General features: G+C 44.2%; 1 protein-coding gene across 1 annotated transcript in view; it reads left to right on the top strand.

The window, feature by feature from the left end:
- The window catches only part of MREG (melanoregulin), a 66,062-nt gene that overhangs the window by 5,482 nt on the left and 36,698 nt on the right, over window positions 1–23,882 (top strand). The window contains exon 2 of the mRNA XM_079923594.1: window positions 17,205–17,361. Coding sequence (XP_079779720.1) covers window positions 17,205–17,361 — 157 coding nt within the window. The remainder of the gene's footprint in view (window positions 1–17,204; window positions 17,362–23,882) is intronic.

The following is a 23,882-nucleotide window of genomic DNA, read 5'->3' as shown; positions in this document are numbered from 1 at the left end:
CTAAGCATGAGTTGTGCCCCTTGAATTTATGTGACTCTGGAGGCGCAGCTGCAGTCATCTTTAAGCAGAGAGATGCCCAAATCCTCTGTCCACTAGAAAGTCTATCACCAGATGCCATACAATATGGACATCAGAGGCCTGGAGAAGTCTAAAATGGAAAGAAGTGCAGTGTCAATGTCACTCGCTAAAGCATCTTCCACGAGGCTTACTTGGAACTTTTCAGGGGAGTAGAATTCTTACTCTCTGACATATTGGCTATTAATAACTGATAAGCATCATGTGTCCAGTTGTTCAAAAGCAGAAGAAGAAAGGGAAAGAATGAGCAAATCATGGTTGAGTTTTTATTTGTGGCTCTCTCTTCAGCCGCCTAAGTGAACCTAACAATCTTCCAAATCTGTTTTGCTCCCTGCTCTTCTCAATACCCACCTGCAGCTTCCATTCCTAATAACAGAATTTATGCACACATTTGTGGGCAGTGAACGGAGAACAGATGTCAGTGTTTTATTTTTCTCCAGTGCCTGGAATTCCCATTAGGGGAAAAGAAAATAAAACCTCAGTTTGCTCTTGATGGTTGTTTTATGCCCATAAAGAGGGGCTGTTCAGAGGATGAACTGATCGGGGCCTGTGAGTGTCAGCAACAGAATTGAATTTTCCTGATGATAAAGAAATGGTTCAGTTGGGACTTCCCTGGCGGTCTACTGGTTAAGACTCCACGCTTCCACTGCAGGGGGAGCGGGTTCCATCCCTAGACCCCTGGTCTGGAAACTAAGATCCCACATGCCATGCTGTGCAGCCAAAAAAAAAAAAAAAAAAGAAATGGTTCCGCGTGAGTCATACTGCGCCAGCATGTCGAAGAGGGCGAGAGATTGAAGTTGTGATGTGTGCCTTCCCATCAAGCTCTGCTGATCCTTTTATTTTTTTAACATCTTTATTGGAGTATAATTGCTTTACATTGTTGTGTTAGTTGCTGCTGTATAACAAAGTGAATCAGCTATTCGTATACATATATCCCCATATCCCCTCCCTCTTGCATCTCCCTCCCACCTTCCCTATCCCACCCCTCTAGGTGGTCACAAAACACCAAGCAGATCTCCTTGTGCTATGCGGCTGCTTCCCATTATCTATTTTACATTTAGTAGTGTATATAAGTCCATGCCACTCTCTCACCTCGTCCCAGCTTACCCTTCCCCCTCCCTGTGCCCTCAAGTCCATTCTCTATGTCTGCATCTTTATTCCTGTCCTGCCCCTAGGTTCTTCAGAACCTTTTTTTTTTTTTTTTTTTAGATTCTATATATATGTGTTAGCATATGGTATTTGTTTTTCTCTTTCTGACTTACTTCACTCTGTATGACAGACTCTAGGTCCATCCACCTCACTACAAATAACTCAATTTCGTTTCTTTTTATGGCTGAGTAATATTCCATTGTATATATGTGCCACATCACCTTTATCCGTTCATCTGTCAGTGGACACTTAGGTTGCTTCCATGTCCTGGCTATAGTAAATAGTGCTGCAATGAATATTGTGGTACATGACTCTTTTTGAATTATGGTTTTCTCAGGGTATATGCCCAGTAGTGGGATTGCTGGGTCATATGGTAGTTCTATTTTTAGTTTTTTTTTTTTTTTTTTTTTGCGGTACGCGGGCCTCTCACCTCTGTGGCCTCCCCCGCCGCGGAGCACAGGCTCCGGACCCGCAGGCCCAGCGGCATGGCTCACGGGCCCAGCCACTCCGTGGCATGTGGGATCCTCCCGGACCGGGGCACGAACCCGCGTCCCCCGCATTGCCAGGTGGACTCTCAACCACTGCGCCACCAGGGAAGCCCTATTTTTAGTTTTTTAAGGAACCTCCGTACTGTTCTCCACAGTGGCTGTATCAATTTACATTCCCACCAACAGTGCAGGAGGGTTCCCTTTTTTCCACACCATGTGTGTGTGTGTTTATCTCTGGGCTTTCTATCCTGTTCCATTCATCTATATTTCTATTTTTGTGCCAGTACCATACTGTCTTGATTACTGTAGCTTTGTATTATAGTCTGAAGCCAGGGAGCCTGATTCCTCAGGCTCTGTTTTTCTTTCTCAAGATTGCTTTGGCTATTTGGGGTCTTTTGTGTTTCCATACAAATTGTGAATTTTTTTGTTCTAGTTCTGTGAAAAATGCCATTAGTACTTTGATAGGGAGTGTATTGAATCTATAGATTGCTTTGTGTAGTGTAGTCATTTTCACAATGTTAATTCTTCCTATCCAAGAACATAGTATTTCTCTCCATCTGTTTCTGTATCATCTTTAATTTCTTTCATCAGTGTCTCATAGTTGTCTGCATATAGGTCTTTTGTCTCCTTAGGTAGGTTTATTCCTAGGTATTTTATACTTTTTGTTACAAAAATGGTAAATGGGAGTGTTTGCTTAATTTCTCTTTCAGATTTTTCATCATTAGTATATAGGAATGCAAGAGATTTCTGTGCATTAATTTTGTATCCTACTACTTTACCAGATTCATTGATTAACTCTAGTAGTTTTCTGGTGGCATCTTTAGGATTCTTTATGTATAGTATCATGTCATCTGCAAACAATGACAGTTTTACTTTTCCGATTTGGATTCCTTTTATTTCTTTTTCGTCTCTGATTGCTGTGGCTAAAACTACCAAAACTATGTTGAATATTAGTGGTGAGAGTGGGCAACCTTTTCTTGTTCCTGATCTTAGTGGAAATGGTTTCAGTTTTTCACCATTGAGAACGATGTTGGCTGTGGGTTTGCCATATATGGCCTTTATTATGTTGAGGTAAGCTCCCTCTATGCCTACTTTCTGGAGAGTTTTTTATAAATCGGTGTTGAATTTTGTCAAAAGCTTTTTCTGTATCTGTTGAGATGATCATATGGTTTTTCTCCTTCTATTTGTTAATATGGTGTATCACATTGATTGATTTTCATATACTGAAGAATCCTTGCATTCCTGGGATAAACCCCACTTGATCATGGTATATGATCCTTTTAATGTGCTGTTGGATTCTGTTTGCTAGTATTTTGTTGAGGATTTTTGCATCTTCGTTCATCAGTGATATTGGTCTGTAGTTTTCTTTTTTGTGATGTCTTTGTCTGGTTTTGGTATCAGGGTGATGGTGGCCTTGTAGAATGAGTTTGGGAGTGTTCCTCCCTCTGCTATATTTTGGAAGAGTTTGAGAAGGATAGGTGTTAGCTCTTCTCTAAATGTTTGATAGAATTCGCCTGTGAAGCCGTTGGTCCTGGGCTTTTGTTTGTTGGAAGATTTTAAATCACAGTTTCAATTGCAGTGCTTGTGGTTGGTCTGTTTATATTTTCTATTTCTTCTTGGTTCAGTCTTGGAAGGTTGTACTTTTCTAAGAATTGTCCATTTCTTCCAGGTTGTCCATTTTATTGGCATATAGTTGCTTGTAGTAATCTCTCATGATCCCTTGTATTTCTGCAGTGTCAGTTGTTACTTCTCCTTTTTCATTTCTAATTCTATTGATTTGAGTCTTCTCCCTTTTTTTCTTGATGAGTCTGGCTAATGGTTTATCAATTTTGTTTAGCTTCTCAAAGAACCAGCTTTTAGTTTTATTGATCTTTGCTATCATTTCCTTCATTGTTTTTCATTTATTTCTGATCTGATCTTTATGATTTCTTTCCTTCTGCTTACTTTGGGGTTTTTTTGTTCTTCTTTCTCTAAGTGCTTTAGGTGTAAGGTTAGGTTGTTTATTTGAGATGTTTCTTGTTTCTTGAGGTAGGATTGTATTGCTGTAAACTTCTCTCTTAGAACTGCTTTTGCTGCATCCCATAGGTTTTGGACCATCGTGTTTTCATTGTTATTTGTTTCTAGGTATTTTTTGATTTCCTCTTTGATTTCTTCAGTGATCTCCTGGTTATTTAGTAGTGTATTGTTTAGCCTCCATGTGTTTGTATTTTTTACAGTTTGTTTCCTGTAATTAATATCTAGTCTCATAGCATTGTGGTCAGAAAAGATACTTGATCCGATTTCAATTTTCTTAAATTTCCTTATTTATTTTCATTTTGGTTGATCTGTCCATTGGTGAAAGTGGGGTGTTAAAGTCCCCTAATATTATTGGGTTACTCTCGATTTCCCCTTTTATGGCTATTAGCATTTGCCTTATGTATTGAGGTGCTCCTATGTTGGGTACATAAATATTTACAATTGTTATATCTTCCTCTTGGATTGATCCCTTGATCATTATGTAGTGTCCTTCTTTGTCTCTTGTAATAGTCTTTATTTTAAAGTCTATTTGTCTGATATGAGATTTGCTACTTCAGCTTTCTTTTGATTTCCATTTCCATAGAATATCTTTTTCCATTCCCTCACTTTCAGTCTTTATGTGTCCCTAGGTCTGAAGTGGGTCTCTTGTAGACAGCATATATACAGGTCTTGTTTTTGTATCCATTCAGCCAGTCTGTGTCTTTTGGTTGGAGCATTTAATCCATTTACATTTAAGGTAATTATCAAAATGTATGTTTCTATTACCATTTTCTTAATTGTTTTGGGGGTTTTTTGGTAGGTATTTTCCTTTTCTTGTGTTTCCTGCCTAGAGAAGTTCCTTTAGCATTTGTTGTAAAGCTGGTTTGGTTATGCTGAATTCTCTTAGCTTTTGCTTGTCTGTTAGGTTTTAATTTCTATGTCAAATCTGAATGAGATCCTTGCTGGGTAGAGTAATATTGATTGTAGGTTTTTCCCTTTCATCACTTTAAATAGGTCCTGCCACTCCCTTCTGACTTGGAGAGTTTCTGCTGAAAGATCAGCTTTTAACCTTATCGGGATTCCCTTGTATGTTATTTGTCACTTTTCCTTTGCTGCTTTTAATATTTTTTCTTTGTATTTAATTTTTGACAGTTTGATTAACATGTGTCTTGGCGTGTTTCTCCTTGGATTTATACTGTATGGGGCTCTCTGCTCTTCCTGGACTTGATTGACTATTTCCTTTCCTATATTAGGGAAGTTTACAACTATAATCTCTTCAAATATTTTGTCAGAGCCTTTCTATTTCTCTTCTGCTTCTGGGACCCCTATAATTTGAATGTTGGTGCATATAATGTTGTCCCAGAGGTCTCTGAGACTGTCCTCAATTCTTTTCATTTCTTTTTCTTTATTCTGCTCTGCAGTAGTTATTTCCACTATTTTATCTTCCAGGTCACTTATCCATTCTTCTGCCTCAGTTATTCTGCATTGATTCCTTCTAGAGAATTTTTAATTTCACTTATTATGTTGCTCATCATTGTTTGTTTGCTCTTTAGTTTTTCTAGGTCCTTGTTGAATATTTCTTGTATTTTCTCCATTCTATTTCCAAGATTTGGGATATCTTTACTATCATTACTCTGAATTCTTTTTCAAGTAGACTGCCTATTTCCTCTTCATTTGTTTGGTCTGGTGGGTTTTTACCTTGCTCCTTCATCTGATGTGTATTTCTCTGTCTTCTCATTTTGCTTAACTTACTGTGTTTGGGGTCTCCTTTTTACAGGCTACAGGTTCGTAGTTCCAGTTGTTTTTGGTGTCTGTCCTCAGTGGGTAAGGTTGGTTTAGTGGGCTGTGTAGGCTTCCTGGTGGAGGGAACTGGTGCCTGTGTTCTGGTGGATGAGGCTGGATCTTCTCTTTGTGGTGGGCAGGACCGTGTCCGGTGGTGTGTTTTGGGGTGTCTGTAAACTTGGTATGATTTTAGGCAGCCTCTCTGCTAATGGGTGAGGTTGTGTTCCTGTCTTGCTAGTTGTTTGGCATGAGGTGTCCAGCACTGGACCTTGCTGGTCGTTGAGTGGAGCTGGGTCTTAGCGTTGAGATGGAGATTTCTGGGAGAGCTCTCGCCGATTGATATTACGTTGGGCCAGTAGGTCTCTGGTCCAATGTCCTGAACTCAGCCCTCCCACTCAGAGGCTCAGTCCTGACTCCCGGCCAGAGCACCAAGACCCTTATTAGCTGAAATGCCAAACAGAATGTCTTTATGGAAAAGTCTCTGCTGATCCTTTATAGGTTGTCTGTAGCACTTATGCCATACCAGTCATTGTCATAAGTGCTTTATATCTATTAATTAAATCCTCTCCATAACCCTATGAGGTATGGTCAGTTCTTGTGAGTCATAGTAGTTACAGTCTATGGTCACTGCGAATACTGAAATAAAGAATCATGGCTCCAAGGGGAAAATCCAGGGTTAGGTCCCTGAGAGCCAGTTCATCAACTGGTCAGTATATAACCTTGTTTTATGTGTGTTTCCGCTTAAAGACACCTTATTAAATATATATTGTTGATTCATTAACGTTGAACTGACAGCCAATAGCTCTATAATTCATGCCTCAATGAATCTTATCTAACACATGTTGTTTTAGCACTTCAGCACTATGCTTGGGAGCTAAACAGCGAAATCACCAACAAAAAGCACAAAAATGCAAAAAAACGTGGCACTGATAGACCACAAAAAGGACACTTGTTCCCAGTACAAGAGTGGAAACATGAGAACTTGTGCCTCGGATACTGCAAAAGCACCACGAGTATTGATTTGGGGATCACAGATACATTTTAGTGGGTGGGCCAGTTTGCAAATATGGAATCTGGGAATAGTGAGGCTGGATTGTAATTACTTCTGTAATCCCTGCTTGACAGCAGAAGAAACTGAGGCCCAAGAACTTCAGTAGCTTGCTCAGGGGCACTCACGGCCGAGCCTGAATTCAAGTCCTATTCTACTTCAGTTCCATAGAAAGAGTAGAGCCCTCCTAGGGTGCAGGGAGGTGTGTATCTAGCTGCTTATGTGGTGTGTTCTAGACATGGTGTTTGAAGTCTGAGACCTGCCCTGAATTGTTATAGCTTGGGGTCCAGAGACACTGGCTTATTTTTCTGTCTTAAGGCTGTGAAGCCAGGGGCCAGTGGGAAAGAAGGATCGTGGCTTGAAGACATTTAAGAGGTGATCAGAATCAACTCTAGGACAATAATCTTTCACATGTCTAGAATCTTTCATTTCACCATGTGGACTCACATGACCTCCAAGCTGATCAAATTGTCTTCTACCTTTGGAAGGCTTTAAAAAATGTTGACTAATATGCTAGTGTCAGTGGGATCTCTCAGACTGGGGCCCAGATGGCCTGACTCTTTTCCCGTAATCTGCTGCTGGGTTACCTGAGCTGATGCAGCTAACTCACCCAGGTCTTTCTGCACTGCCCTGTTCCAAGGCCCGTAGCCCTGGGCCAGGCAGTGACTCTTAGGAAGTGACTGCAGAGGCATCAAGGATTCCTGTTGCAGGAAGGTGCTCCTGGCTGGAAGAATCCACTCCAAGAGTTGTACTTTAACTTTCTTGAAAGACAGAGGAGAGATGGGGGAGGGTCCTGCATGCTGTTCCCAGAAACTGGGCCTCAGGTCAAGAAGTAGGAGGTACACACTTTACCAAGAATTCATCTTGGTATGACTCAGAATTCATCTGAGGATGACTTTTTTTTTTTTTTTTTTTTTTGGTACATGGGTCTCTCACTGTTGTGGCCTCTCCCGTTGCAGAGCACAGGCTCCGGACGCGCAGGCTCAGCGGCCATGGCTCACGGGCCCAGCCGCTCCGCGGCATGTGGGATCTTCCCGGACTGGGGCACGAACCTGTGTCCCCTGCATCGGCAGGCAGACTCTCAACCACTGCGCTACCAGGGAAGCCCTGAGGATGACTTTTAAAGATTTGCTTCCCAGGCAACCCCCAGCATCCTTCTTCCCTTTTTGTGAGTTGTGTTGTGTTAGTCAGTCTTGGTGACATTGGAAGTTCCAGAGAAGATATTTCTTTCTCGTACATATCCTTTGATCTAGGTTTCCTGGAACTTTTTATTCTCTAGATATCTTGAAGTGATCTTGCCACTACACCTTTGTTTAAAAAGTGAATTCTGCTTAAATGTTGGGTAAAATAGCTTGTTATGTTGGCAGTGGAAGTCCTTTTCAGTCTGGTTAATACATGTTTGTTTTGTACCAATAACATGCTGTGCACTCTATTCTTTGGTATCTTTTTTAGGAAATAATTTTGGTGAGACAGTATGTATCTAAGGTACCCCTGTACTCCCTGGAAAGGAATGAGAGTTTACTGAATTGTCTCTCACTTATTTTTTTCCTTAACTTTTAAAGTTTTGTGTTTGTCTATCAGAGACTGAAAACATACAAACATATGTACAGTGTAAAGAACAACTATCAAGTGGATATTCCTGTAACCACCGCCCAAGGCAAGAGATAGCTATCGGCAGCCCCACGTCTCTCACCCGATTGTATCTAGACTTTTGTGATAGTCATCTCCTTGCTTTTCTTGATAGCTTTACCACCTATGTATGCACCTTAAAAATGTTCTTTAGTTTTGCCTGCTTTTAAACTTTACATACATAGGATCAAACTGTGTATGTTCTCGTCATCCAAGTTGGCGCATGTAGTTGGTGGTTCTCACTGCTTTATAGTATATTTCCTTTGGTTCACCCATTCTTCTGTTGGTGGACTTTTGGGTGGTTTCCAGTTCGGGGCTATTACGCATGGTTTCGATTTTAAAGTCAGCACATAAGGGGAAATTATTCATCCTTTAGCCATACTGGCCTTCTCCTGGGTCTTCAAATACACCAAGCACATGCTGTCTCAGAGTCCCCCCTGCCTAGAATGTTCTTTCTCCACTTATGTGTCTGGGAAACTCCCTCACTTGATTCAGGTCTCTGCTCAAAGTCATTTTATCAGAAAATTCTTCCCTGACCATCCTCTTTAAAACAGTACTCTTCGCCCTCGCTCTGTCCCTTAGTCACCGTGTATTCCTTCAGAGCCCAGATCACCACCAGACGTAAACATATGTACTTACTGTCTGCTTCCTCTGGAAGATTCTTAAGCCCCACCTTCATGAATTTAAGCAGTTCAAACATGTTAAGAACTTGTCTGGAGAGTCAATTCCAGCCTCATTTCTACCGTTCATAACCCTGTGAAGTTGGGAAATTGCAGTTCATTCATTCAGCAAATTGAGCATCTACTAAGTGCCAGGTCCTATTCTAAGTACTCCAGATACATCACTGAGCAAAAGAGATACAGATCCTGTCTTCAGGGGGCTTTTATTGTAGTGTGTGTGTGTGTGTGTGTGTGTGTGTGTGTGTGTGTGTGTGCGCGTGGCGGGGGTTGTGGCACAATAAGCAGTAAACATAATAAGTAAATTAGAGGATAAATAAGTCCAGTTGTCCCTCAGTATCTGCAGGGGATTCATCTCCCCCACCTCCCCCAACCCAGGATACAGAACTCATGGAAGTGGAGGTAGAGCAGGGGCAGGGGAGCATGCTTGCTATTTTAAATAGATTGGTCTGAGTAGGCCTCATCGAGGAGGGGATGTTTAGAAAGCGATTTAAAGGAGGGGAGGGAGTGAGGCATATGGACTTCTGGGGGAAAATATTACAGGTAGAAGAAGCAGCAAGTGCAGGGGCCCCGAAACGGCAGTGTGACTGGTGGATTCAGGGAACAGCGAAGAGGCCAGAGTGGCTGGTGTGTCACGAGGGATTATAGACCATTGTATGACCTTGGCTTATATTCTAAGTCAAATGGGAGTCACTGGAGGGTTTTGAGGAAGGGGGTGACATGATCTGATTTACATATTAAAAGGATCCCTTTGATTGTGTTAAGAACTGAGAATTGGTGGAGGCAATGGCAGAAAGAGGTAGATCAGTGAAAAAAAAATGCAGGAATTCTTTTGCAAGACACAGATGCCTTGGCTTGGGAAGGGGTAGTGGTAGAGGTGGGTATTTGTTTCATGTATTGTTAATAGGATTTTCTGTTGGATCAGATGTTGGGGATGAGAGAACCAAGGATGACTTGAAGGATTTTGGCCTGAGCTATCGGAAGGTTGGATTTCCCATCATCTGGGTGGGGAGGCTGCTGGTGGGGAGGTTTGGAGGGAAGGTCAGGGGCTTGGTCCACCATGTTGAGGTGGAGCTGTCTACTAGCCATCCATATGGAGATGGGAAGAAGCCAGGTAGATGCAGGAGTCTGGGACTTGGGGGCGAGGTCTGAACTGGGGCTACAGGTATGGGTTTGAGAATCTTCCTCGAGAGGATGGTATTTAAAACATGAGACTGGTGTGACATGACTGGGAGTGAATATAAACAGGGAAGAGACCAAGGGCTGAGTCTAATCTTCCTGAGCCCCCAGCATTTCCTCAGCTGGGAGACATAAAAATCATGTTTCCCCTTCCTACTTCACAGACTTCTTGTCAGGACCATCTTCAAGGCTTTAAAGCACTTAAAGCAATGAATGAAAGGTGTGATCACACGGTGCTCTGTTTCAGCCTTGGGATGAGAAGGCATGAAGGGTGGGAACATGTCAGGGAAAGGGGCCAGAAAAGTACCCAGAGTTTTTCTTCCTGTACTTTGAGACGGTTGATGCCCCTGGTGTTGAAGGAAGTCATGATGAGCCTTGGTAGTTAACAATGAGAAAAGCTCCGGAATCTATGGACCGATGTTTAGACTTGGGGTTAAATAATGTTTAGACATTGAATTAACTTGGTCAGAGTATCTGTCTTGGAAGCAGTGAAGGAAGGAAGGAAAGAACAAGGGAGGGAGGGAGGGAGGAAGGAAGGGAGGAGAAGAAGGAAGGGAGGAAAGGAGGGAGAGAGGAGGCAGAGAATAGAGGAGGGAGTAAAAGAAGGAGAGGCTAGGGCTTCCCTGGTGGCGCAGTGGTTGAGAGTCCGCCTGCTGATGCAGGGGACACGGGTTCGTGCCCCGGTCCAGGAAGATCCCACATGCTGCGGAGCGGCTGGGCCTGTGAGCCATGGCCCTGAGCCTGTGCGTCCGGAGCCTCTGCTCCGCAACGGGAGAGGCCACAGCAGTGAGAGGCCCGCGTACCGCAAAAAAAAAAAAAAGAAGGAGAGGGTAAGGACCTTCGCTTCTCCTGCCCCTTCACCAGGAAGTCACCACAGAAGGAGGAGGGGAAAAGTCTGGAAGCCAGGGGCAAAGAGGCAGGCCAGTTCCTAGTAGGGAATCAGACAGGAGGCCTTAGGTAGTCAAGGGGGTCGCACTAAACAGCCTTTTGGGGTCTGTTTTTTGAGACCTTTGTTTGCTGTTTACTGGAGATGTTCTCTCTTCACTGTCAGAGCTTCAGTCTTGGACCAGTGAGGGCTGACGCCCAGCCTGTCTGTGGGGAGAGCAGTAAAGTCACTGGAACCACTGGCCTCAGCAGCCGGCCTGTGAGTGCGTGTTTTGTGGGGCTTTCCAGAAGCTTTCATACACGGTCCTTTGCTGGTAGTGAGGACTCACGGGAAACCCTTGTGAGCAGCTGTAATGCTGAGTGGCACTTAGCATGCAGTCCCCGGGCATGGAGTCCAGTGTTTGTAAGCCTGGAGTCTCCTTTTAGCCCTAGATGGTATTGAAAGAAAAGATTCCCAAGTGATTTGGTCCAGCGCCCTAGGTGGGATTGGGGGTGGAACCTGAGACTTTGCTTATCCTACCTTTTGGGAGTCAAAGCAGCCTCTGCTTCGCTTGTGTGTAACTTCAGAGCCGCTTCTCAAATGCCCGAGGTTAATAAAATATTTATCATCAGCAGATGGTGGCCGGGGGCAAAACGGCCACTCTCACTTTCCTCAGAACCTTTTAGAGGTCATTATATGGGGGAGGGAGGGAAAGTGAAGCTCCGATTCAGTGCCCTCTTCCCCCTCCTCTGTCCTCCCGGGGCTTCGGGCTCAGACCCCAGGGCCTTTGCACGGAGCTTTCTTTACACAGGTCCCACAGTCCTTCACAGTTTCAGGAGCACAGAGGTTCCCAAGCCGCTTCTTTAGTTGTTTACTTCAGGCCTTTCTTTGCTCTGGTCTCTTCTTCATCCTAAAGTTTCAAAATAGAGACACACATGTAGAGAACAAACGTATGGACACCAAGGGGGGAAAGAGGGGTGGGGGGGGCAGTGGTGGTAGTGGGATGAATTGGGAGATTGGGATTGACATATATACACCAATATGTATAAAATAGATAACTAGTAAAAACCTGCTGTATAAAAATAAATAAATTAAATTAAATTAAAGAAAAAAACCCCAACAAAGTGGATGCTGCCTTGACTGGATGGTGGAGCAGGACGAAAGGAATGGGGACCAGGGATCCCAGGAGCCAGGCTGGTCTGACAGGTCCTTCCCTCATTCACTTTCACCTTGATTGGTGTTTTGGTGAAATTATTAATGATTTATTTAGCAGTGAACTCCACCATGTCTGTGCCCCCAAAGAACCCTGACTTGTAACTCTAACGGATGAGAAGAAGGTGGTGGGAGCGAGGTCCAGGTGAGGTAGGCAGCCAAGCGGAGTCGGGCTGCACTGCAGAGGACAGCAGCCTAGACCCCAAGCTTGAGAGCATCACCCTGGGGGAGAGTCATTGCTCACACTGCTTCAGGGGAGCACTGCCCCTAATGAGGGCGAGCTGGGGAGGCACTACCTGTCTGGAGACATCCACACAGGCCCGACACTGACCTGCCTACAGCAATTGTAAGTTAAGGATGAGAAGCTCCTGTTTAACATTGGCTGGAGACACACGTGTATGGGGGTGGTGGGGGGAGTAGAGAGAAAAAGAGAAGACAGAGAGATTGATTGATTGATTGATTGATTGGTTGTGAGAGGGTAGGAGCAACTGACCAGGGAGGCGGCTGTCTTCTCAAAGCATGAAAAGAAACTGTGGGTTATCAAGTAGATAGGGACCAAGATAGCTTATTCTTGGTCAAATGTTGTCTATGCCTGATTATTCAGGTGGGTACCGGCCAACGTCTAAACCTCCTGGTCTACGGAAGCTTTACTGAGCTATGTCTGGGGTTTCCTTTAGCACGTCGGGATCACAGCTCAGTTTGTTCCATTTAAGTATTGGATACTTAATACTTTTAAAGCAGCCACTCTGTGCCCACTCCTGCCAGGTGATGTGGGATGTGAAAGAAATACTGGGTACAATCCCTGCCCTAGAGGAACGTATCAACTTGATGAAGAGACAAGACTCGTACAGATGAAACAAACTTAGGGAAAAATAAAATACCGGTTTTGGAACGCACTCGAGGTTTAGGACCCAGGAGGGATGTGTGCTGTGGTGTCAGCAGCGAGTGGCTGCAGCTCCTGGTGCGAGCTGTGTCTCCGGGGTCTGGATGCCTTGAGGAGAAGCCCCAGGGGAATTTGCCGAGCCCATGCGTTTGTGGGTGTATCTCCGTCACAGCACTTGGATTCAGTCTCGTGACCGTGGCTGCTTGGAGACGCCCCATCGAGGACCTCGTGCTGTGGGGGACTGTCCTCTGGCTGCCTGTCTCGGGAGAAGTGAAACAACTTGTTCGGCTTGTTCCTGCCTGCAAAGGGCGGTAGCGTCATCCATCCTTCTGACCTCAGATGGTTGTATGACAGGAGGGATGGAGCGTGGAGGCCCTTGGGTGGAGCACCGTGTGGTTTATCCCTGGCTGCAAAATCTATTTAGGCAAAAAGAAGTTGGAGTTAATACTCTTCACGCCCTGACACTGCAGTGCTGCCTGCTCTTGGGAAGTCATCTTTGTCCCAGTGTTCTCTCTCTCTCTGGGCTCCCCTGGTCTCTCCAGTCTGCTTTCCACCCCTGCTCCTTTCGTCACTCCCTGCTTGTTTCCAGACGCTTCCTCTGATCCCCTGGCTTCTGCAGTGATGGAGATGCATGAGCATTTCTCCCAAGTCTCGATCTCCCGCCCTGTCCTCACTCCTAAGCCCAGATCCTGGTTGCTGTCTGCACGTCCTGCAGGCCTGCAGGTCGGCCTTGGCTTCCTCCGAGCCGTCCCAGGGAAAGGCATCGCTCTCACACAGTCAGCACTGACTCCTCTCCTTCCACTTCTGTGCCACCCATCACCGTCACCAGGGCGGCCACGTCTGAGAGTCTGTGATGCTGCTGGAACCCATCCTCTCGCAGCTATTCCCCCCTCTTGTTCTCGAGCCCACACCCTCCTTCGCTCTCACCCCAACCAGTATTTTGAAACGTTTAGAATTAAACCTGTACTTATTTATCAATAGAACTCCACCTTTCCTATGCCCCAAAGAAATCTTCCTTGTAACTCTAACAAATGAGGTTTAAACAGAGCGGCTTCCTTCTCTCTCTGCCCGGGCAGCCCTGCCCATCTCCTGCCCCACTCCTCCCCAACAGTGGTCCTGAAGCCCCCTGACACTAGGAACTCAAAGAACATGGCAGGAAAGCCACACCTACCCTCTTGTGACAGTTGATTGTGACAGCCTCCTGAGCTATCTCTCTGTTCCTTCTCTGTCCAGGGCTGTTTCTGTAAAACCCAGACCCGACAAGGCTCAAAACCACCTTGATAACTGGTCACCATTCACAGAACAAAGGCTGAACTGCAGCAGATCCTCAGTCTGACCCCAAATCACCTTTTCTTCCCTCTCTCTGGGCCTGTGTGGTGGGCCTGCGTGAACACTTGGAATTCCCCAGCCCTGCCGGCACCTTAAGCCTCCATACACTGCTGGTGGTGTTCCGTCTGCCAGGAACACCTTTCCCCATGCTTCTCTTCCTGAGGAAAGACTGTGGACTCCTTAGGTCTGGGTTAGATGTCGTCGCCTCCGCGAAACCTTTCTCGAACTTCCTTCTCATCAAACATAATGTGTCACTCCTTCCCTGTTCCTACAATTTCCTGTTTGCACTTAAGAAGAAAAAATACTTACCTCCTTCCATTATAGTCACACCAGCAGCAGGGACAATGTGCTCTTTATTTTCGAGTCTGCAGAGCACCCATCCCGGCACCAGTATACACTTGTTGAATAAACAAACAACTGAATGAATGAATGAATGAGTTTGACGTGCTCGTTAAAGCCCATGTGGGCACCAAGGCCTCATTCGCCTCCTCTTTCACTGGCTTATCATTCTTAAGAGGAGTGGGTCTCTCTGTACTTCAGCCTTTGCGGTGCCAGGTGGCTAAGGGAAAACCCGGCAGTTCTGAGAACACGGTGGTCGAGCTGTGTCTGGTTCCCTGTAAGTCACTCTTTCTCCATAACTCCGATCACTGCCCAGTCTCAGACCCTCCACTTCTGAACCTCAGCTAGAGGGATTTAAAAAGCGCTTTCCAGCATCCATTTAGGTAGCTGACCTCCTGCCGGCCTTGGTTCCAAGATCCCATCCCCTCTTTTCCCCAGTTTTCACAAGTGGGCCGTGGTTGGCTCTCTCAAGCCTGACCTGTACCCCATCACTCAAGCACTGGAGCCCTTCCCTTGATGGGAGGGTTCCTGTGCTGAGCCCCAATTTCGTGACCAGGACTTTGCTTTCAGTGGCAAGATCTCCTTAGTGCCAACTTCTGAGTATTTCATGTTTGTTTAAACCTTAACATTTACCTTCAGTCCAGCTGTCAGTTACTCTCATCCCTCCTTCCCAGGTGCTGTCTGCTTATCTGGTATCCACTGTCTGTCCTCATTTGCTCTTCACTCATGTCACACCTGCAGATGTGTTTGCCACCCCTTGGCCGTGGGGCATCCTAGCTCTGCCTCTGACAAGGGCATCACTCACCACACAGGTGAAAAGCCAGAGGGCTTCTACCCTCTCCTGCTCCCAGATAATGCACTTTTCTGCAGCTGCACGCTGTCATTCTGATCTTGATACCGATGCTGTCTCACCCGAGTTACCTCAGCTGCATCTTAATGAATCCCCCAAGTCCACTCTTCACCCCTCTGTAGCAGTCTCCACACTTTAGCCAGAAAGATCTTTCAAGATGTAATACTGTTCATGTCACATCACAGTCCTGCTTAAAACCCTTCCTCATCTTACCTCGTTCTTAGGAATAAAGACCACATTTCTGAAGAATGTTAGAAAACACGGCCTACAAAGCCAGGGCTATCTGGCCCCAACGGCCTCCTCAGCTTCTTTTTCACTCACTAGCCAACATCCCCCTTCTTCTCATGCATACATCCTGCTTCCTCCCACCCCAGGGCCTTTGAACATGCCATTTCCTTTGTTTGGAACTCTGTTCTTGTCTTTCAGCTTAGAGCTCAAGCACCCCTTTTCCACAATGCCTACCTGTTGCTACCCTCGCTAGCTCTCACAGCTCCCTGAACTCCTCCTTTATAGAACTTCTCACAGTTTTTAATTATATAGTCACGTGATCATTCATTACTGTGTTTCCCTCTAGTGAGGTCCAAGGATAGGGACCATGTCCGTGTTGCTCACAATTTTATTGAGCCCTGTAATTAACATGGGGTCAGTGCCTCACGCATGTTATTAGATGATGGGGATAACACCTGCATGATCCTACCTGACCAGTCCCACGGAAGTTTACCAGGTCTGTGTATAAGCATGTCCTAGGGATGATGCTCTGCCACTCAGCTCCTCCTAAGCCCGAGCATGGATACTGCCTCGTAGAGGGTAAACCATGAGACAGATAGACAACATGGGGCTCCTGAAATCCTTACGCAACATCCCATATTGTTTATTGAAAGTATTTGGATGTGCATGTTTATTACTTAGTTTTCTTGTTGTAGGGAATTTGACAGATACTCCATACCATTGCACTCTACATTAACTGCATTTCCTTGAATTCAGAGCCAGTAAAAAGTTCATCTCTTCATGTTAATTGTTTTCTTCTTTTAATCATGAGAATTCTATTCCCCATTGGATTTCTTTTTTTCTTTTTTTTTTCTTAGCTGCTGGGGTACTCTGTGCTAAATTTCACACTTAACATAGTAAAATTTCCTCTGCCCAGGTATCCTGTTGTATCTGTCCTCTGTTGTTTTTATTATTTATTTATTTGTTTTTGGCTGCTCTGGATCTTCATTGCTGTGCGTGGGCTTTCTCTAGTTGCGGCGAGCGGGGGCTACTCTTCATTGCGGTACATGGGCTTCTCACTGCGGTGGCTTCTCTTGTTGCAGAGCATGAGCTCTAGGCGCGTAGGCTTCAGGAGTTGTGGCACGCAGGCTCTAGAGCGCAGGCTGAGTAGTAGTGGCGCACGGGCTTAGTTGCTCCACGGCATGTGGGATCTTCCTGGACCAGGGCTCGAACCTGTGTCCCCTGCCTTGGCAGGCGGATTCTTAACCACTACGCCGCCAGGGAAGTCCCGCTGTGGTTTTTAAAGTGATTTCTTTGTTGTTCTATTGTGTTATACTTAATTATTAAAGACAATTCAGATTCTTTTGTTAGGAATATATATATTTATATGTTATATTATATACATTTTTATTTATATTATATATTAACTACATATGATGTATATATCATATTTAATACATATTACAAAGCCCTTATACCCCCTCTTTTATCCCATAGCGATAATCCATATTCTTCCTTTGGAGCCACGCTGGCGAGGGATGATGAAAAGAATCTGTGGAGTGTGCCTCACGATGTGTCCCACACAGAGGCAGATGATGACAGGATCCTCTACAATTTGATCGTTGTTCGTAATCAACAGGCCAAAGATTCAGAGGTAAGCACCTTTTGAGATCTTGCTGTGCACAGGTGATAATGTCCAGTGAAAAACAGCAATAACGGAGAAGACCAGCTTAGAATAGAGGAAAGAATGAAGGATGAGATGTGTGAAAGGTAGGGCAGGTCTTTTAGCAGCATCTAGTTGCTAATTTTAGCTGGTCTTGGTACACCTGTTTAATACACAGATAAGACTGATTTCTAATTGTTACTTTAATGATACAAATTACAGCAGTAGGGAAACAGCAAGGCAGTGCTGTTCAGATCGTGAAAATACTTTATGGTCTTAAATGGCTTAACCAGTCCATCTCTAATCTTTCCAACTGTTTAGCAAGCCACCATTAAAGATTCAGACTGAAGGTTGAGAGGTACTTTGCATCATCACTACTTCTGAATTAATGGGGCCTGAATTGTTTTTTTTTTCTCTGTTTGTTCTTCTTAAATTGTGCTTATGGATCAAACAGTGTATCTGCCATATTTGAGGTGATTTTTGTGATAAGGCTTGAAACCACTCTTTTACTCAAAGTCATTGATATGAGAACACCAGAATACTGAGAAGGAGACAACTTCATAAATGAAGAGAAAACAGCAAAAGGGATGATATTTTATTTTCTCCTTTATTCCAAATGTAGTATTATAGTACTATCATAATACAATATAATATTATGTGTATCATTTTCCAAGTAATACAAGCTAAGTTTTCTAACTTCTGTGTTCATCTGTTAGTTCTGAGTAGATGCCTATATTAGATATCACTTTATGTTTTCCTTTGTATCGTATAGTCATTGAGAAGAACAGAGACATTTAAAATCTCAGGCTTAGGCTATGAAGAAAAGCACCAGAGTGTGTATGTATGGGAGCAGGTTTATTGCGGGGCAATTGTTAACTGTTTTTCCCCCGAAAACATGCGTTAGCAGGAGATGATAACTTTAGAAGAGTCATGTGTCCCGGTCCTTTTATTCTGGTGTGACTTGGGATGCCTTTGGGGGGTTGGAGGTGGGCTGAGAGGTGGGGAATGACAGTTGCCTCTGATTCTTGAGGCCTGGGGTCGAAGAGTAGGCTGGAGAGTCCCGCAGTGGCTTTGATGAGCATCCTTTCTTGGGTGTGGAGTGCTAGTAGGGACAACTCCTGCTAGATATCCATCACAGCGCTTAAGTCAGAGGCATAACATATTAGTGGCCATGCACTGCGCTACCCCTGGCTTCCCCCCTGCTATCCCCTCCTCCACTGGTAACATTTAAAGGACATGATAAAGGCTGCTCAGGCCAGGAATAGCCATCCTGGCTGCCCTTCCTGAGCATATGGACAGGAATTCTTGCATGACCTTGTTTTCCCTTTAATGGGAAGCGCTAATCCTTACCCTGCTGTATTGGGCTGACCAGTTAGGGTTTCTGCTGGTGAGAATGGAACTAGTTCTTCTCTTTTCTTCCTTTTCTTTCTCCACTCTGTGCAAAGCTGTGACAGCAATAGGGAAGTGATATACATATATATAGCACACGTTTCTCTGTCTCCGCAGGGCCTCAGGCCAGATGTGAAAGGGGCTTGAAGGGTGTTTGCCCTGAGCCTGGCAGCTGTCTCTGGAGGAGCTCTTGTCTCTCTGCCCTGTTTGTCTTTACTTTTGAAAAGGCAGTAGAGGAGGCAACGTGAGCTGCAAAGCGCTCTGAATAAGCATGGCTTCCAAAGCAGCCGCCGTGTCATTTCTGTGCTGCTCTTGGACCTGTGTGAAGGGCCTTCCAGAAGGCTTTTCCTTTTTCTTTTTCTTTTTTTTCTTATTAGCTGAAATTCAATCCTCTATTATTCTGGTACAGAAGAAATAAGTAAGCATAGAAGCAATGTCTTTTCTCCTATATTTTCCTCAATATGTTGGAAAAAACCTCTTCTTGATTTGAATACAAGTACACCACTACTTTGTCATCTAGGCCATTTAATGTTGTGTAACATGTATATATACAGCACCTCACATTCATATTTAATGGAGTAGTGTACAACGAGTGAGTTCCAGATGTAGAAATGTTCTGTACGTAGTTTGACTGGTAAACTTCTCAGCGGCACGGATCATGTCTCTGTCTTACACTTTACCTCTACTTTAAATGGCTACAGGTCCCATTTTTGGGAACTTTTTATAACAGTGATTCTCAAACTTGAGCGTATATAAGAATTACTTTGAAAATAAGTTTCCTGGACCCCATCCCCAGAGATTTTTTTTTTGAATTTTATTTTATTTTTTTGTACAGCAGGTTCTTATTAGCTATCTATTTTATACATATTAGTGTATATATGTCAATCCCAGTCTCCCAATTCATCCCGCCCCGAAGGCTTTTTCTTCTCCTTGCCTAAGAAATGAAGTCAAGTTTAACTCTAGAGGAACTCTGCAACCAGGACAGGCCGTCAGGTCAACAACATGAAGATGTGATGATGATGATTTTACATGAAATGTTATGAAATGTCTCTGTTCATGGTGCTTCCTTTTTTTTTCAGGTGTAAAAAAAAAAAACATATACATACACAAGGTATATATAAAATATATATTTTAAGGTTTGTATGTGTACATACATACATAATATATATACATGGTTAAAAATGTTTCATATATTTTCTTCCAAAAATTTGAAATGCATATAAAAGCATATATTAATATATCTATTCATTTTCCCACAGATTGGATCATACATTACATATCATTCTGTACCCTGCTTTTTTTCCACTTAATAATATATTTTGGACATATTTTCACTTCAACATGTGTAGATTTACCTTAGTGGTTTTGGGGGCTCTCTTGTATTCTCTTGCATGAGTTCACTATCATTTATTCAGCCAGTCCCTATTCATATTTAGGTTGATTCAGGTTTTTTGCTATTAGGAGCAGAAGCAATGCTACAGTGGGTATCCATATATACTTGTGTGCCCTGCCATTATTTTTTCAGGAGTAGAATTGCTGGATCAAAGAGTATGTGTGGGGCTTCCCTGGTGGCGCAGTGGTTGGGGGTCCTTCTGCCGATGCAGGGGATGCGGGTTCGTGCCCCAGTCCGGGAGGATCCCACATGCCGCAGAGCGGCTGGGCCCGTGAGCCATGGCCGCTGAGCCTGCGCGTCCGCAGCCTGTGCTCCGCAACGGGAGAGGCCACAACAGTGAGAGGCCCGCGTACCGGAAAAAAAAAAAAAAAAAAGAGAGTATGTGTGTATTTAAAATGTTGGAATTGTCACAGTGCTTCGTTCTTGGGGGAACCTAGAAAAAACACTTCAGGGTGCAAAACTCACTAGCATTGGGAGTTCATTCAGTGTTTAAGAGGAGCAGCTGCTAAGCTCCAGATAGCTGTTTGCCATGCTGAGGATGGAATTGCCAGAACTTTGGATTTTTAAGAGAAGCTAAAAATCCAAACTTACCTATAAAATGTCCAGATTTTTAAATGGTAGCTCACATTAAAAAAGTGTGTCAGCTAAGCAAAATACGTTTATGGGCTACTGATATATAAGGAACATTTACAATAAGGACTGCTACTACTTGATATTATTGTTATTTTGTTCAGTATGATTGAAAAATGAACTCACCATTGATTTAAAAGGTAGAAGGGGGAAGCTGGGGTTGTTTTAAGTTTGAACATTCATATTGCTTATTTTCTTTTTCATGCAGGGTAAAATTGGTACAAATTTTAATAAAACGGAGGATTTTAGTTTTGAGGGAAAAACAAATTCCACCTACTAAGGAACAAGAAACCCTAGATATTTTTGCATGATACAATTTAGAAGCTCAAGCAAGGCGTTAAGGAAAACTGAACATTATGTTTTTTCTTGAGTAGCAATAGCGTGAAAGACCCAGGAACGTCCATATTTGGAATTCTATGAAAAATGAAGAGTAATTTCAAAACAGTGTGTGCACCGCCTACATTCCCTTTCTGAATCTGGAGCTGGTGGAGGAAGGGCTGCAAATATAGTTAAAGCTACATTCGCTGTGTTGTCCCAAATTGGAAAAAAAATCAGAAAAGAAGACATATAGGAGAGCAAATAATGAAGCAAAGGCATGAACTTAAAATTACTTGCAGTGTCAGAAAATAAAACAATAACATTATTTAATTCTAATATAATCCACTTTTATTTACACAAGCCTTCAAAAGCTTGAAGACTGTCAGCAGAATAACTGATGCATTTACAGATCTCCAAGTAGTGAAAACATTTTGCTCTCATCTTTGACTTTGTAAAATACTTTATGTTTAAGAAATAGTAAACATTGGGCTTCCCTGGTGGCGCAGTGGTTGAGAGTCCGCCTGCCGATGCAGGGGACGCGGGTTCGTGCCCCGGTCCGGGAAGATCCCACATGCCGCGGAGTGGCTGGGCCCGTGAGCCATGGCCGCTGAGCCTGCGCGTCCGGAGCCTGTGCTCCGCAACGGGAGAGGCCACAACAGTGAGAGGCCTGCGTACCGAAGAAATAGTAAACAACCTCAAAGTCATGTCACTACATCATTATCCTTATGTTCATTTTCATCAACGTAGTTGTACTCCACATAACACTCTGTTCTAGGGAGCTTAGTAATGGTTAATGAAATATCACTGTACCTTATTTACTTATTTTGTATAAATAATTCTAATCACACTGAACGATCTTGTCCTCCAAGATAATAGTGAAAACAGTGACAAGCACTGTTCAACCACTTGACATAGATTAATTAAGTCCTCTACACGACAACTGTGAGGTGGGTGCCGTTATTATTTCTATTTGAAGCAACTTGTCCAAGGCCACACAGTTGAAGGTATGGAGTCAGGATTTGAATCTGGGCTTTATGAATCCAGAGACAAAATATATAATGAGCACCACGATTGAAATTGTTAGAGGGGACTAGATATTGTCTGTGATCCCATGTAGCTTTCAAAATGCATGAACAGAATCTGTCCAAAGCCTATTTCTGTGACTTTTTGAAACCAATGATATGAAAGGGACTCTCACATCGGTGGACTAAGAACTATGTTTGGTTTGGGGATCGTGATTGCAGTTCAGGAAGTGGTGCCAGTCATAATACACTTTTCCCAAATTATGCATTTACACAGTGAGTACAGCTGGTTAAGACTGCAACCCAGGGTTTCAGTTTTGTTTTTTTTTTTAGCTGTACGTGGGCCTCTCACTGTTGTGGCCTCTCCCGTTGTGGAGCACAGGCTCTGGACGCGCAGGCTCAGCGGCCATGGCTCAGGGGCCCAGCCGCTCCGCGGCATGTGGGATCTTCCCGGACCGGCGCACGAACCCGCGTCCCCTGCATCAGCAGGCGGACTCCCAACCACTGCGCCACCAGGGAAGCCCCATCCCTTCGTCTCTTTGTTCAGTGTTCTCTGATGTGTTATTTGGTGCCCCTTCTGAAGGTTCGGTAATAGTTCTTTTAGGAGTTCGTGCATGGCTTCAAGATTTTTACTGTGTTAAAGAAGGCTTTTACATTTTTGATTAAGAATGTAAGTACTGGGCTTCCCTGGTGGCACAGTGGTTAAGAATCCACCTGCCAGTGCAGGGGACACGGGTTCAAGCCCTGGTCCAGGGAGATCCCACTTGCCGCGGAGCAACTAAGCCCGTGAGCCACAACTACTGAGACAGTGCTCTAGAGCCCACGAGCCACAACTACTGAAGCCCGCGTGCCTAGAGCCCGTGCTCTGCAACAAGAGAGGCCACAGCGATGAGAAGCCTGCGCACCGCAGCGAAGAGTAGCCCCCCGCTGGCTGCAACTAGAGAAAGTCCGCCCGCAGAAATGAAGACCCAATGCAGCCAAAAATAAAAAGTAAATAAAATTAAGAATGTAAGTGCTGAAAATCAAATCGTTTTCATAAACACTTTTAAGGACTATGCTGGTTCAAAATAGGTGATGTTTGTTTGACATAATCGGTGATAGAAATTCTAGGCTTATTTTTAAAGCTATTAAGTAATTGCATGCTCGGAAATGTTTGTCATTCTGATGATGAGCGCCTGTCACTGAGCAAAGCAGTATTTATACACTGGCAGGAACCATGTGAACACCAGATGCTTGTGTGGCTCAAGCCATCCTGTGAAAACCTGAAAACCTCCCTCTGCTGAACCCCTGGGAACAGCTACATGTTATTATTTTTTAAAACTATAGAGGCAAAAACATAAAATGTCCCTGGTTTACAATTTGTTTGCTCTTCCTGTGTGTCAGGACTCCCTGCTGGCGTAGTGTTGCCAGGCATTGTAAACAGTTCCTATGCAATGTTTAAGATAGCAGCAGAAGTTCCCAGGGGTTTGTTTGCAATGTCTGGATTATAGGCTTAGCCTGTCATATCCCTGGTACTAAAAGAAAGGGTAAAACAGAGTTAACTGGAATGTTTGGTTGGAGGATGTGAGGTGGTGGGAGAGAGGGCGGGTACCAGCCACATCGCTCTGCAGCGCTTGGAGGTGGGATGTTCCGGTTGGGCTCTGCACGGCTCCGTCTTAGCAAGTCTCCACTCGCTGGACGAGGCTCACTCTGGTCAGGCCATCTGACTTCTCTATAAGTGGGTGAACACTGGCCATGGTTGGCGATAGAGCTGCAAGTTT

The sequence above is a fragment of the Stenella coeruleoalba genome, assembly GCF_951394435.1.
Source record: "Stenella coeruleoalba genome assembly, chromosome: 6".
NCBI classification, from domain to species: Eukaryota; Metazoa; Chordata; class Mammalia; order Artiodactyla; family Delphinidae; genus Stenella; species Stenella coeruleoalba.
This window is presented reverse-complemented; position numbering and strand designations above follow the sequence as displayed.